The sequence below is a fragment of the Pempheris klunzingeri genome, chromosome 5 (genome assembly GCF_042242105.1).
Source record: "Pempheris klunzingeri isolate RE-2024b chromosome 5, fPemKlu1.hap1, whole genome shotgun sequence".
Classification (NCBI taxonomy): domain Eukaryota; kingdom Metazoa; phylum Chordata; class Actinopteri; order Acropomatiformes; family Pempheridae; genus Pempheris; species Pempheris klunzingeri.
Window position 1 is genome coordinate 537,501 of NC_092016.1, and position 13,939 is coordinate 551,439.

A 13,939-nucleotide genomic window follows, 5' to 3' on the forward strand; every position below is an offset into this window, starting at 1 on the left:
AACTTCCTGCGGACGTGAACATCGTGCTAACTTGTTTGTTTACGCTGACAGACCAAATCACGGGGGACCGAACAGGCTGAGCAGGAGAACCGGAGAACCTCGTGAAGGATCCAGACAGTAAACATCTCATTTAGCCAACCGGCTTCCTCCTTTAAAAACAACCGTTCTTCACTCACTTCGTTAATGATTTTGTAACGTTTGATCAGAGTCTCAAACTCTTCACAAGCTCCCGCTGAGGTCGGCCGTCTGACCCGACACGTACAGCTACATGAATATACAACATCAGGCGAAGAGCAACATGCAGCGTTAATATTCATGCTCATTAAAAATAGAGAGCAGATTGTTATATGCATAATGCAACACACGTCGCAGATAATAAGCTGCACGACAGGAAACCAACTCGGTCAAAACCCAACAGGCACTTGTTCTTTTTTTCCTCCACTTCTCAGATGAGAGGAGTGAACGTTGTTTACTGTTTGGATGAGAATGAAAATGCAGGGAGCTGATTCCTCTCCAACACGGACACCTGTAACTACTGCTTACCCCCCTCGCATGGAAATGCTGACTTGGTGTGCAGCGATAAAGCAGGAGGACACAGGCTCAAACTACATAAAGCACAATAACTTTCTGGTTGTCCAGAAACAGCTGTTATTTCACTCTTTATAGCCACCAGATTCCATTGACAAAAACAGTCATTTTACCTCACAGAACACAGGACTTTGTGACTCTGTGTTTTGAAGGGTTGGTTCAGATCTGACCAGCAAGTCCTTTGTTCTACCAGGTGAAAGAGAGAGGCTCCGTTTGGATGGAATCTGGGCCAAAGAGACGTGGCCCAGTACAATAAAGCTGGAGTCCAGTAGTTTTACTAAAATCCCTATTTTAGTGAATGTAGTCTGGTGTGTGTGCTGTTTGTGGTTAAACCAAAAGGATCTTCCAGGTCTCTCTCTGTAGGGATCCTTTCCATGATGCTGTCACACACTTAGAATAACACTCTGAGCCTGTCAGTGGATCAAACAAGCTCTTTTAGTGGACCTACTGTGATCAGGTGGGCAGTGTGAGGATTTCTGCCTCACCCTGATCGGTGGATGTGCTGCAGCGTCTCACCTGCATCGACGCTCCCTCCACTCGCGCCACGTAGGCGACTCGATCGAGGACGGTGACGGTGACGGGAACCGCGACGAAGAAGCCGCTGACGAATGCCCTCAGGTAGCGCCGCCCCGCCGACGCCTGCTGAGCCATCACCTGGACAGGAAACACCAAGAAACAGGAAACCAGCATCGTCAGAACCATGTCAGCACACAGGAAACCAATCAGCTCGGCCTGGATTAGACCGCGTTAGATTAAACTTTATTGATCCCTGTGGGCCGAGCCGCTCGATGCAGCAGCAGGAGAGTAAGTGAAATCTGCAGAGGAAACATGAGAGACGACAATTACAACAGGAGCAAAGTGGGAAGTGGAAGTGCTCGTTAGAAACCAGCGAGAGGCCACAAGGAAAACATCAGAACCACAGAGGTTCTGAAGACTTTTGTGGACTCTGAGTTTTCAGACTGATTTTTAAAGAGATTTCTGCCAAAGTACCTGAAGCCTTTCCTGCTAACATTTCAGCCCTTAAAGGCTCAAGATCCTTTTGTGCATTTTCACCAGGTCCAACAGATCAGCTCAGATCCCATCCTGACCTCTGCAGACACCAGCGTTCATCTCTGACCTTCATCAGCAGCAGGTCTCTGAGCTCCTCTGACCAGGACTCACTGCAGAAACTAAAAGCCACAGGTGATGGTGCCTTTAAGGTGGAGGACTCCTCCACAGGCCGTCTCAGTTGATGCTGTTCAGAAGCAGCTGAAGACAGTTATTCTAATGATCTACTGAGCTTTGTCAACGCTAAAACTGTAAAATGTGCCTGTTTTATGAGGACGTGTCCCACCCAGGTGTCGTTTGGCCGACCGGTCATCAGCTGTAAACTTCCTGAGAGCTTCTCTGCATGAGGAGAGCCTCCACCGAAGCCCTGCAGGCCTGACAAACCGCTCCCTGCATCACACCAGAAGAAGATAACGTCCTCCTCCGATGAAAGAGAATCAGTCTAACACGTGTACTGTTGGAGCTGAAACACAACATGAGCCTGACTGAACACAACATGAACGAACTCCAGGTCGACTTCCTCCTCAGCTTTGCCGATTGGACACTGAAAACACATCACGTCGGGCCTGCTCTCCCCAGGCGGACTTTTTCTTCCACGTTGCTTTTCACAGCTCGCTCCACGAAGCCCAGACAGGCGTGAAATGACCAACCAGCTGGCGGCGGCGGCGGCAGCAGCAGCAGCAGACATGCACCGCTGCCTTCAGCAAACAGCTAACATCCTGGTGTGGACGTCCTCCGTCCTCACTCTGGAGATCTGCCACAGCCATTACCTCCACATCACCAGGCTTCACATGAAACATCATCAGAAGCTCTCTGTTCTCCCACATCAGGAAAACATCCATCACAGCAGTCATGAACTGATGCGGGGCAAAATAGGAGCTAATCTCTATTTCCCTTGATGTCTCCACATAACATGGCTGCCAATCATTTAACAGAATGGACAGAGTGGAGTAATACAAACTGTGGTACAGGTTAACTCCACTGTTTCTAACCCATGATCCTCTCTGTCCACATCCTGGTGTCTGAAGGACTGGTAGGTAGTAAAAGTGTTGGAACTGGTCCAGATCACCTCAGCCAGCAGACACCAAACGGGCACCAGACTACATTCACTAAAACAGGGATTTTAGAGAACAGGACACAGGAGCTGCTGCTCTGCTGCTGCCTCCATCAGTTAGTTAGTTTGTTTTATTGTGTGTTACACAAACATTGTGTTGGACCCAAACCGACCCTTTAAAACACCAAAGTCACATAATAACACAAACTAATTAACCGATCCAGGCAGCAGCAGACCAGCAGCTCCTGTGTCCTGTGAGGTAAAAATTATTATTTTTGTGAATGTAGTCTGGTGTGTTTGAACCTCTCCAAAGTGTTCTGGGGGGGTGAAATAGAATATTTAATGTAATAGTACAACAATCACAAGGGACACTTTTCTACTTTAATAGATGAACTAAACGTTCCTCATCACTCACTCAGACTTTTACTGTAGGGAACACTTTAGCTGCTCAGTACTTCTACTGTGTGCCATTAGTACTTAAAGGTGCAGTCTGTAGGATTTAGTGCCATCCGTCCTCCACCCCCCCTTGGCTCCTGTAGAAACATGGTGGACATCAAGGAGGACATGTGGAGATAAAGGCTCAGTTTTAGCTCACGACAGCACAACGACTCAGAGTTTCACCGGTGAACACACAGTGATGATATTTCACAGACTGGCCCTTTAAGGACAATCTTCACACTGAGGGGTCATGATGAAGTTCAAGCCTTCCTCCACCTCTGCTGCCCCTGAGCAAGGCAGTCTGCAGACACTCACACAGTCACACACACACACACTCACAGTCACACACACACACACACTCACACACACACACTCACACACACACACAGTCACACACAGTCACACACACAGTCACACACACACAGTCACACAGTCACACAGTCACACAGTCACACAGTCACACACACAGTCACACACAGTCACACAGTCACACACACACACAGTCACACACAGTCACACACAGTCACACACAGTCACAAACAGTCACACACACAGTCACACACACACACACAGTCACACACAGTCACACACACACAGTCACAGTCTCACACACACACACACAGTCACACACACAGTCACACAGTCTCACACACACACACACACACACACAGTCACACACACACACACACACACACACACACACACAGTCACACAGTCTCACACACACACACACACAGTCACACACACAGTCACACACACAGTCACACAGTCACACAGTCACACAGTCACACACACAGTCACACAGTCACACACAGTCACACAGTCACACACACACACAGTCACACACACAGTCACACACACAGTCACACACAGTCACACACACACAGTCACACACACACAGTCACACACACAGTCACACACACAGTCACACAGTCTCAAACACACATACACACACACACACACACAGTCACACAGTCACACACACAGTCACACACACACAGTCACACACACAGTCACACACAGTCACACACAGTCACACACACACAGTCACACACAGTCACACAGTCACACACAGTCATACACACACACACAGTCACACACACACACAGTCACACACAGTCACACACAGTCACACACAGTCACACACACACAGTCACACACACACAGTCACACACACACAGTCACACACAGTCACACACACACAGTCACACACAGTCACACACAGTCACACACAGTCACACACAGAGTCACACACACACACAGTCACACACAGTCACACACACACACACAGTCATACACACACACACACACACACACACACACACACACACACAGTCACACACAGTCACACTCACACACACACACACACACACACAGTCACACACACACACACACACACAGTCACACACACACACACAGTCACACACAGTCACACACACACACACACACAGACACACACACAGTCACACACACAGTCACACACACACACACACAGTCACACACACACACACAGTCACACACACAGTCACACACAGTCACACACACACACACAGTCACACACACACAGTCACACACACACAGTCACACACACACACACAGTCACACACACAGTCATACACACAGTCATACACACACACACACACACACAGACACACACACAGTCACACACACACACAGTCACACACAGTCACACACACAGTCACACACAGTCACACACAGTCACACACACACAGTCACACACAGTCACACACACAGTCATACACACACACACACACACACACAGTCATACACACACACACACACACACACACACAGTCACACACACAGTCACACACAGTCACACACACACAGTCACACACACAGTCACACACACACAGTCACACACACACACACACAGTCACACACAGTCACACACACACACAGTCACACACACAGTCACACACAGTCATACACACACACACACACACACAGTCACACACAGTCATACACACACACACACACACACACAGTCACACACACACACACACAGTCACACACACACACACAGTCACACACACAGTCACACACACACACACAGTCACAGTCACACACACACACACAGTCACACACACAGTCACACACACACACACAGTCACACACAGTCACACTCGGCCTTCGTTTCGTCCTATTAACCACGCTGATCTTCCTCCGCTGGGCTTTGTCAGACATCAGTTTCCCGCCGTGAGGAGGAGGAGGAGGAGGAGGAGGAGGAGGAAGCTCTGCTGGAGCAGAACGATCCACCCTGACAACAGACTGCTGTTCTTCCTCCGTACAGCCAGAACAAGTGTATCATCAGAGGAAGCTCTGCACGCCGCCGCCTCGGGGCCCCGCGGCTGAGACGACCTCATTTCCCGTAGTTTCCTCTGGGCGCCGTGAATCCACGCTGCTGAGGCAGCAGGTCCCACATCAAAGTCTTCCCCACCTTGTTAGCTCAACGTCCACATCGCAACAACACGACGCCTCCAACAGGAAGACGCCCTCAGACTGACTTCTTCCTCATGTTTCCATTTCAAAACCCATCTTATCGACACCCCCCCCCACAGAGAACTACTCATTCACCATCATGGTCCACACACTTTGGCTTCCTCTTATATCTGAAGTGTTTTAGGGGACACCGGGGTCAGGTGACACACTCTTTACTCTCCTGATGATGATGATGATGATGATGATGATCATGATCATGATCATCATCATCATCATCATCACCACAGCAGTTGTTCATATTCTTCAGAAACATTAAATTAAAACTAATGTCTGTTTTTCATGTTAATGACGTCAGAACTTTTTATTCTCTGCTGATGATGAAGAGAAACAACCTCATCATCCTCGCAGAGCTCTGATTGGCTCAGCACCTGGGCGCTGAAAACCATGTGATAGTGTGACCATGTGACTGTGTGACCGTGTGACCGTGTGACCATGTGACCATGTGACCATGTGACAGCTAAACAGGACTTTGTTTTCTGTTTGTTTCTGTGCTGAAGTGGAGGAAGAACACCTCAGCTCCTGTTTTATCAAAACTGATTAAGGCAGAAAAAAGTGACAGCAAACAGTCATGAAGATGAGCTGGAGGAGGAGGAGGAGGTGGAGGTGGAGGAGGAAGAGGAGGAGGAGGAGGAGGAGGAGGAGGAGGAGGAGGAGGAGGAACGCTCTTCATCATGTCTGCTGAAAGGCCTGAACACGGTTGCCGTGGTGACAGACGAGTGATGCGGCCTGATGAGCAGAAGAAGCTGACAGGTATCCTGCAGTCACTCACTGGGGGTTATTACTGCCACAGAGCCCCCACCTCCACGTCAGCACCCTCTGACCGTCTACAAGCGGCTCCTCAGAGATCACTTCAACGATCACATGAGCCGACCAGAGGGTGTAAACGTCCCGCAGCAGACCTCAGGTCAGCACGGCGGTGCTATCAGGAGCAGACGCTGTGCTCCTGCTCCAGTTGCTAGAATTGAATTTCTGGGTCTGTGGGCTGGACTCTGTCTCAGCCGGTGACTAATGTTGGCGTTCCACAGCTTTTCCACACCGATAGCTCCACAGGGGAGGAAGCAGCGAGGCCGATTACAGACGTCCGCCGAGAGATTTCCCCCCAAACCGGCTCGACTTCTGCATCAGCAGCAGTTCTGGGCTTTGCAGAGGAAGCAGACGGGGAGCCGAGCAAAAGGCCTGACCTACAAATAAGTTTAAGAGAGACTTTAGAGCCTCAGAGGGAAGCAGAGGAAGAGGAGGAAGAGGAGGGTGAGGAGGGCAACTCACACTGCTGTGTTCTAACTGTTGTTCACCTGGGAGGCACTAATGAGGCTTTGAGGCTCGTTAAGGTGGAGCTTCATACGATATCACTTCTTAAAACTCATCTGTTTTAAAAACGCTGCCTCCTGTCTTCTTCAACAGGCTTAAATATAAGGCTCCAGCCTGCAGCTGATTAGCTTAGCTTAGCATAAAGACTGGAAACAAAGGGAAACAGCTAGCGTAGCTCTGTCTGCTCACAGTCTGATGAGCTCATCAGACAGACTGCAGCTGTGGTGCTGATCACTAAAGACAAGGAGCACAAAAGGTTAGACAGTGGTGACGATGCGGGGGGGGGGGGGGGGGGCTCAGTACATTCCTTTTGTGAGCCTCATGTACTTCCTGTGATTTCTAGATTCCTACAATAATAATAATAATAATAACGTGAGGCGGCTGGTTGACTCGACAACAAAGACATAATCTGATGTTCCTGCAGAGGGAGGACAGATTACATCTGTAATATCTGACGTGGACTTAACCCCCCCCATCTGGTCTGGATCGACTCCCCCACAGCTCCACAGAAAGTCGTGCTGCATTCAGGTACCATGGGACAGTCGGTGGAAGAGAATAATGTGATAGTGTGAGTGCTACAAACACTGTGAGAATGTTTCAGACTTCAAGCTCTAACTGCATCGAATTTGGAGTTTAAAACCTCGAATGACAAACTTTGAAGCTCCATGTTTGATCCTTTTTCTGGTCTACACTGTCTCCTCAGCTGTTGAAGAACAGGTGAAAACAGATCATGTTTTCCTCATCTTTTCCATCTGGTGACTGGTAGATAGTAAAAGTGTTGGAACTGGTCCAGTAGATCACCTCAGCCAGCAGACACCAAACGGGCTGCAATGGCTGCAACGTGATCCTTTGGGACAACTGCACCTGATCACAGTAGGTCCACTAAAAGAGCTTGTTTGATCCACTGACAGGCTCAGAGTGTTATTCTAAGTGTGTGACAGCATCATGGAAAGGATCCCTACAGAGAGAGACCTGGAAGATCCTTTTGGTTTAACCACAAACAGCACACACACCAGACTACATTCACTAAAACAGGGGTTTAAGCTCTCTGCTCTCTCTGTAGGCGTCAGTCTATCAGACCTCACAACACAAGCAGGAACTTTAGATGAACATAAAAACCTTTAGATCAGTTTTACTGCATCTCGTCAACTTGGAGACGCGTAACCATGGAAACCCTAAATGATGGAAACCCTGATACTTCCTGTTAGCGACGCCTCGGCCGCTGTCCGCCGTCTCTAACCTCCAGCTCCATCTGCCCTGATGGTGGCGCTAGAGGAGGAGTCACTGACAGCTTCAGGGTTCGTGCTCCAGGGACCATGAACACCCGTAACAAGTGTCATGAGTCCAGGCCGACATGTGCTTCTATGAAATAAGTCATTTTCTGGTTAATCCCTTTAACCTTCTCACCGAATATTTATTCATCTCCGGCCCGCCGAGCCTCGCCGTGCGGCGCCGGCCATGACTGCGCTCGCTCAGCTGAAGCTAAGGTGATTACCGGACGGGTGTCAGCGGTGACGGTAAGCCGGGAGGATCCAGGAGGATCCGGGCCCACCGCCGGAGACACAAATGGGATTAATGTCTCATGCAGAACATCAGACGGCTTTTCAGGCCGCGGTTACAGAAGCTCCACCGGCTTTGGAGGCCTGATGGGCGAGACCAGCAAGACCAGAGAACCAGGCTGAGTCCAAGACCACAGAGTCCAAGACCACAGAGTCCTAAACCACAGAGTCCTAAACCAGAGCCCTAGACCACATACCACAACGCAGCCTAGCTAAAGACCATCAAGTCTGACACCGAGTGTCCCCCCAGCCTGGCTAGATCACCACGGTCGCTGCTGCTGCAAACACGTGTTCATATTTAACTTCATCTTCATCTTTGTGGCTTGAATCAGCCCTGAGGATGTTCTCGGTGATGGAGCTCCCTCAGAGGACAGAGGCAGGCCGACTGTCTGCTTTCTTTACTGACTGTCTTTCTATGAAAAACCTCCTCATGTTTTTTTCATGTTTCTATGAACAAACAGTAATAATGTCATAATCAAGCTGCCGGGGAGGGAGGAGCTCATTACATCTGTAACGTCTGACATTTAATCAAGTCTGCTGCTCAAACGCCTCTCAGCAACACGGCAGCATGACATCATCCACACGGGAAGAAACCCAGACTAACAAAACCCAACTGTTCTTACTGCAACACAACAAAAGGCCCGTTTACCAGAATAAAAGAGGAAAGTGTTTGATGCTTCTGATGAATGACTTCGATACCCAGAGCTCTACATGTTCATGTTCCTGTCAACAGCTGATTTTATTACTATCATGTAGTTTAAGCATCGCTACTTTAACGTCTTCATTATTCAGTTGATGCTATTTAACAATGTTCCAGTGCAGATTTTCATCTCTTGTCCCTCGCTGGGGTTTTACAGTGTAGTTAAAATATGCAGATGTCAGGATCACAAAATCACATTTCACTACAGATATGGAATTAAAATAAAATACACAATACTTTGAGTACGTGTAGCTAAAGATGGGAGCTCCTCTGGTCCTCTTCTAGCAGCACTTCACCTTTGTTGTACAAGATCTAATATCTGAATTACCTGTTATATCACTGTCCTCAAAGCACACAGCTGTTTGATCCACTGACTCAGGGGTGACCACAAACAGCCGTTATATCGTTTTACAGGGTTGGTTAGGATCTGAATTAACTTTTTAAAATAAGCACAATACACCAGGTCAAACTCCTTGTGGTGTGAAAACTTACACAGCAATTAACCTGATTATTTTAAAGGGTTAATTCAGATCCTTAAAACATCAAAGTCACTCAGTAACACAAACACACTGACTGGTGGAGCAGCAGCTCTAAAATCCCTGTTTTAGTGAATGTAGTCTGGTGTGTGTGCTGTTTGTGGTTAAACCAAAAGGATCTTCCAGGTCTCTCTCTGTAGGGATCCTTTCCATGATGCTGTCACACACTTAGAATAACACTCTGAGGTGATCTACTGGTGATCTACTGGACCAGTTCCAACACTTTTACTACCTACCAGTCACTCAGACACCAGGAGGTGGACAGAGGGGATCATGGGTAGAAACAGTGGAGTGGCCCTTTAAATGTGTCTGTTGTGGAACTGATAACTGATCAGTTTCTCACATCACAACAAGGTGTTTCAGGCCAAAACGATCAGAAACCAAAGGATTAATCTCCAACGACACACAAGGTTTAATGAGGATGGAACATTAATGTGCAGGTTAATGTTTCTAATAAAACACCAGAGAAAACAGAAGCCTTAAACTGTTTCACCGCCCCAACAGTAAGACAAAGCTTCAGTGAATCAATCACCTGCCTGTCTCTCTGTCTGTCTGTCTGTCTGTCTGACTGTCTGTCTCTACCTGTTCCAGCTCTCCTGGGAGGTCAGAGGTCACAGGAATCAGCACCTTTCCCTCCCTGTAGAAAACACTGAGCTAAAGTTCTGCTTCAGTCTGTTGATGTCTGACATTCACAGCAGCAGTAAACTGTCTGAAGCAGCCACACAACCAGGCCAACATCTCCTCACTTCCACCTTAAGAACTTTTGTCCTCAAACTATCTCCGTGTTCCACCTTTAGCTGCTGTCACTCACTGTCAGTGCAGTTTGACCTGATGCTAACAGCTAGCCGCAGCGGCTAACCGGCGAATTCACTTTTTAAGACAAAGCCGAGGACAGAACAAGATGTCGGAAGCAGCCACTCGGTGAAACACGGAGGAGGAGAAGCTGGAAGTGACTCTGCTTCGGTTTAAAGTCCCACCTTTACCTGAGAAACTAGAGCTAAAGCTACAGAAGCTAACGCACACCTACCGGCAACGTGACTTCCGTGTTCCTGTTGACGTCACACGTCACGGGGCGCCCCCGGGTCCTAAACCCTGCCTCGTTAATACATTTTACACATGATCAATAAAATATTGGATTTATTGTTTTGAACCTTTAAATTTAACACATAAAAGAAGAATAAGAAAAGTTACCACCAGCTTCTCAGGAGTTTTATGTTAATATGAAGAATATAAAATAGTTAAATTAATTGATAAAGAAAAATCTATGGCTAAATTAACAGTTTACTCTTCATAATTCAATTTTTTTTAAATGATCATTTTGTATTATGTTATGATTTATATGTTCAATCAAATTCATAGTCTTTGTAAACCATTATGCTGAGTACATGTCTGCACTATAAGTCTCCCTATTTTTGAGCTGAACATTATTATCAGCTCTCATCTAAGAGCCAAACATTCTGTCTTGAACAGTTCTAATTTTTCTCGAACGATGTTTATGATGATATTTGCCTTTTTATGAAGCTGATGTAGCTGATGTCTTTTATTCTTACTGTCAGCAAAGAACACAGAAAACAATAAAACCCCAATTAACCAAAATGAATGGATCCTATGAACGACCAGGACTCTGTGAATACAGACGTCTCTGAGAAGGAAAGCGTTCAAATATTTGTTTCCCCATGAAGGTCGGAGAACTAATCTGACTCTAGCAAAACAGGAAGAGACGTTTAAAAGGCGTCAACAGGTTTGTTGCTGACGGAGGATCAAATACAGCGAGAGCACAGCCTGAGAGAAGAGGAGGCAGAGATGAAGGTTCAGTCTGAAGCAGGAACTCAGAGGCCTCGTTCCTTCATGATAAGGAGCCTGGATTCTCCTTCAGGGCTCAATTAAAAGTGGAGCGGAGCCTCCACTATCAGACCGGCAGCCCTCCCCCCACCAGGCTGGCAGCCCTCACCCCACCAGAGCCTCCACTATCAGACCGGCAGCCCTCACCCCACCAGGCCGGAAGCCCTCACTCCACCAGGCCGGCAGCCCTCCCCCCACCAGGCTGGCAGCCCTCCCCCCACCAGAGCCTCCACTATCAGACCGGCAGCCCTCACCCCACCAGACCGGCAGCCCTCACCCCACCAGACCGGCAGCCCTCACCCCACCAGAGCCTCCACTATCAGACCGGCAGCCCTCACCCCACCAGAGCCTCCACTATCAGACCAGCAGCCCTCACCCCACCAGGCCGGAAGCCCTCACCCCACCAGACCGGCAGCCCTCACCCCACCAGACCGGCAGCCCTCACCCCACCAGAGCCTCCACTATCAGACCGGCAGCCCTCACCCCACCAGAGCCTCCACTATCAGACCAGCAGCCCTCACCCCACCAGGCCGGAAGCCCTCACCCCACCAGGCCGGCAGCCCTCACCCCACCAGAGCCTCCACTATCAGACCGGCAGCCCTCACCCCACCAGGCTGGCAGCCCTCACCCCACCAGAGCCTCCACTATCAGACCGGCAGCCCTCACCCCACCAGGCCGGAAGCCCTCACTCCACCAGGCCGGCAGCCCTCACCCCACCAGAGCCTCCACTATCAGACCAGCAGCCCTCACCCCACCAGGCCGGAAGCCCTCACCCCACCAGGCCGGCAGCCCTCACCCCACCAGAGCCTCCGATACATCTGCTGCTGGATTAATGTTCCTGATGAACTGTGCTGGTCTGCATCCAGTCCAACTGTAGTCATAAAGACCATTTAAAGGCTTCAGCAGTGAGAGTGTGTGTGTGTGGCTCTGACCCCCCCCCAGCTCTGACCCCCCCCCCTCCAGCTCTGCCCACATGATGACCTCCTCTGAGGTCTGAACAGGACTGCAGGTGCTGAGCAGGCGGTTGCTATGCAACAGTTGGTCGGCGGCAGCATCCAGGTTAGACCTGAGAGGAGGAGAGGGGGGGGTCTGAGCATCTGAGGGTAGATTAGATTATCGGGGGGGGGGGGGGGGGGGCGTCCTCATACATACAACAGAGTCCAGACGCACCTGAACGCCTCACAGGTAGATCTACGTCAGGTAGATCTACGTCAGGTAGATCTACGTCAGGTATGTTTGTCAGGTATGTCCCTGCTGGACATTAGAGAGGATGCAGCTTTAAGGCTCTTCAGACCACCTGTTCCCCCTCTGAGGCTGTAGCTCTTCTGCCTGTCTGTCTGTCTGCCTGTCTGTCTGCCTGTCTGTCTGTCTGAGCTCTGGTGAATAATGCAGCACCTGAGCTGAATGAACCATTTTTATTGTTTCATCATCCAGAAATATTCGTGCTGCGTTCCTCCAGTGATGTGTTGGTGTTTGATTGATTGATTTATTTATTTATTAATGATGATTATTATAATTATTATTCATTCTAAATGACTTTGAGCTGCATTTCTTGTATGATGTTCAAAATAAAGCTTTTATTACCATAATATCAGTTTTATATCACATTACTGTTAATCATTACTTCATTATTTCATTATCTCATTTCTAAATTATTGTTATTAGTTGTTTCTCTACACTGATTCCTTAATGAGGTAAAATCCCATAATTATATTTGCATCATGACTGAAAAGATTATCACATGTTTTGTGCACAGAATATTAAAATGAATAAGTGTAAAGAAGTATTAAATGAAATACTTGAAACACGAGGACATAAAAACAATACTTCATCTATAATATATAATCTGTTAACACTTCGTGTTCCTCTGTTTTATTACAATCTAATAACTTGAAGAAACACAGACAGACTCTTCAGTGAGGTGAAGAGGAAGCTGTGCTGCAGCAGGATGAAGGCTGAGCTGATGGCGCCGCCTGCTGGTCAGAACCCCCCCCCCCCCCCACACAGACACTCCAGTGATTAATCTCATGTTAATGTAGGAAGTGGAAGCGTGAAATAATAATATGATTAACTAGAATAATAGAATATATATATATGAGTATTTATTAATAAGTATTCAATCATTCGGAGGCTTCTTAGTTTGGTAACAAAATAAAAACCAACCGTGAAAAAGGAAACGCAGAGAAACACTGAAGAATAAAACTATTAATTACTTATTGATCTGTACTCTGGATCATTTCTGTGACAGCTTTTAAGTTCAGGGTTTGTTTTTGATGTCAGATTTTATTTTCAAAACCAAAACATAAAGTGGCTCCAGGTCCTCCTCCGACCCTGCGGGGAAGTG

At 48.1% G+C, this 13,939-nt stretch overlaps 2 protein-coding genes across 2 annotated transcripts in view; one reads left to right on the forward strand and one right to left on the reverse strand.

Moving 5' to 3' along the window:
* immp2l (inner mitochondrial membrane peptidase subunit 2) overlaps positions 1–10,791 on the reverse strand; it is a 97,604-nt gene extending 86,813 nt beyond the window's left edge. Inside the window, exons 1-2 of the mRNA XM_070831442.1 lie at positions 10,781–10,791; positions 1,105–1,242 (exon numbers count right to left, since the gene is read on the reverse strand). Coding sequence (XP_070687543.1) covers positions 1,105–1,239 — 135 coding nt within the window. The 5' untranslated portion in view covers positions 1,240–1,242; positions 10,781–10,791. The remainder of the gene's footprint in view (positions 1–1,104; positions 1,243–10,780) is intronic.
* Positions 10,655–12,428, forward strand: LOC139201137 (proline-rich protein HaeIII subfamily 1-like). The gene is made up of 2 exons (XM_070830379.1): positions 10,655–10,674; positions 11,630–12,428. The coding sequence occupies exons 1-2, from the start codon at positions 10,655–10,657 to the stop codon at positions 12,426–12,428; spliced, it is 819 nt and encodes a 272-aa protein (XP_070686480.1).
* Positions 12,429–13,939: the final 1,511 nt, after the last annotated feature.

Excerpts from the sequence above, each read along its gene's own strand:
- LOC139201137 (XM_070830379.1), top strand. The coding sequence starts at position 10,655 with ATGTCGGAAGCAGCCACTCG. Across the intron at positions 10,675-11,629 it reads ATGTCGGAAGCAGCCACTCG|GGCTCAATTAAAAGTGGAGC; the intron begins GTGAAACACGGA and ends ATTCTCCTTCAG.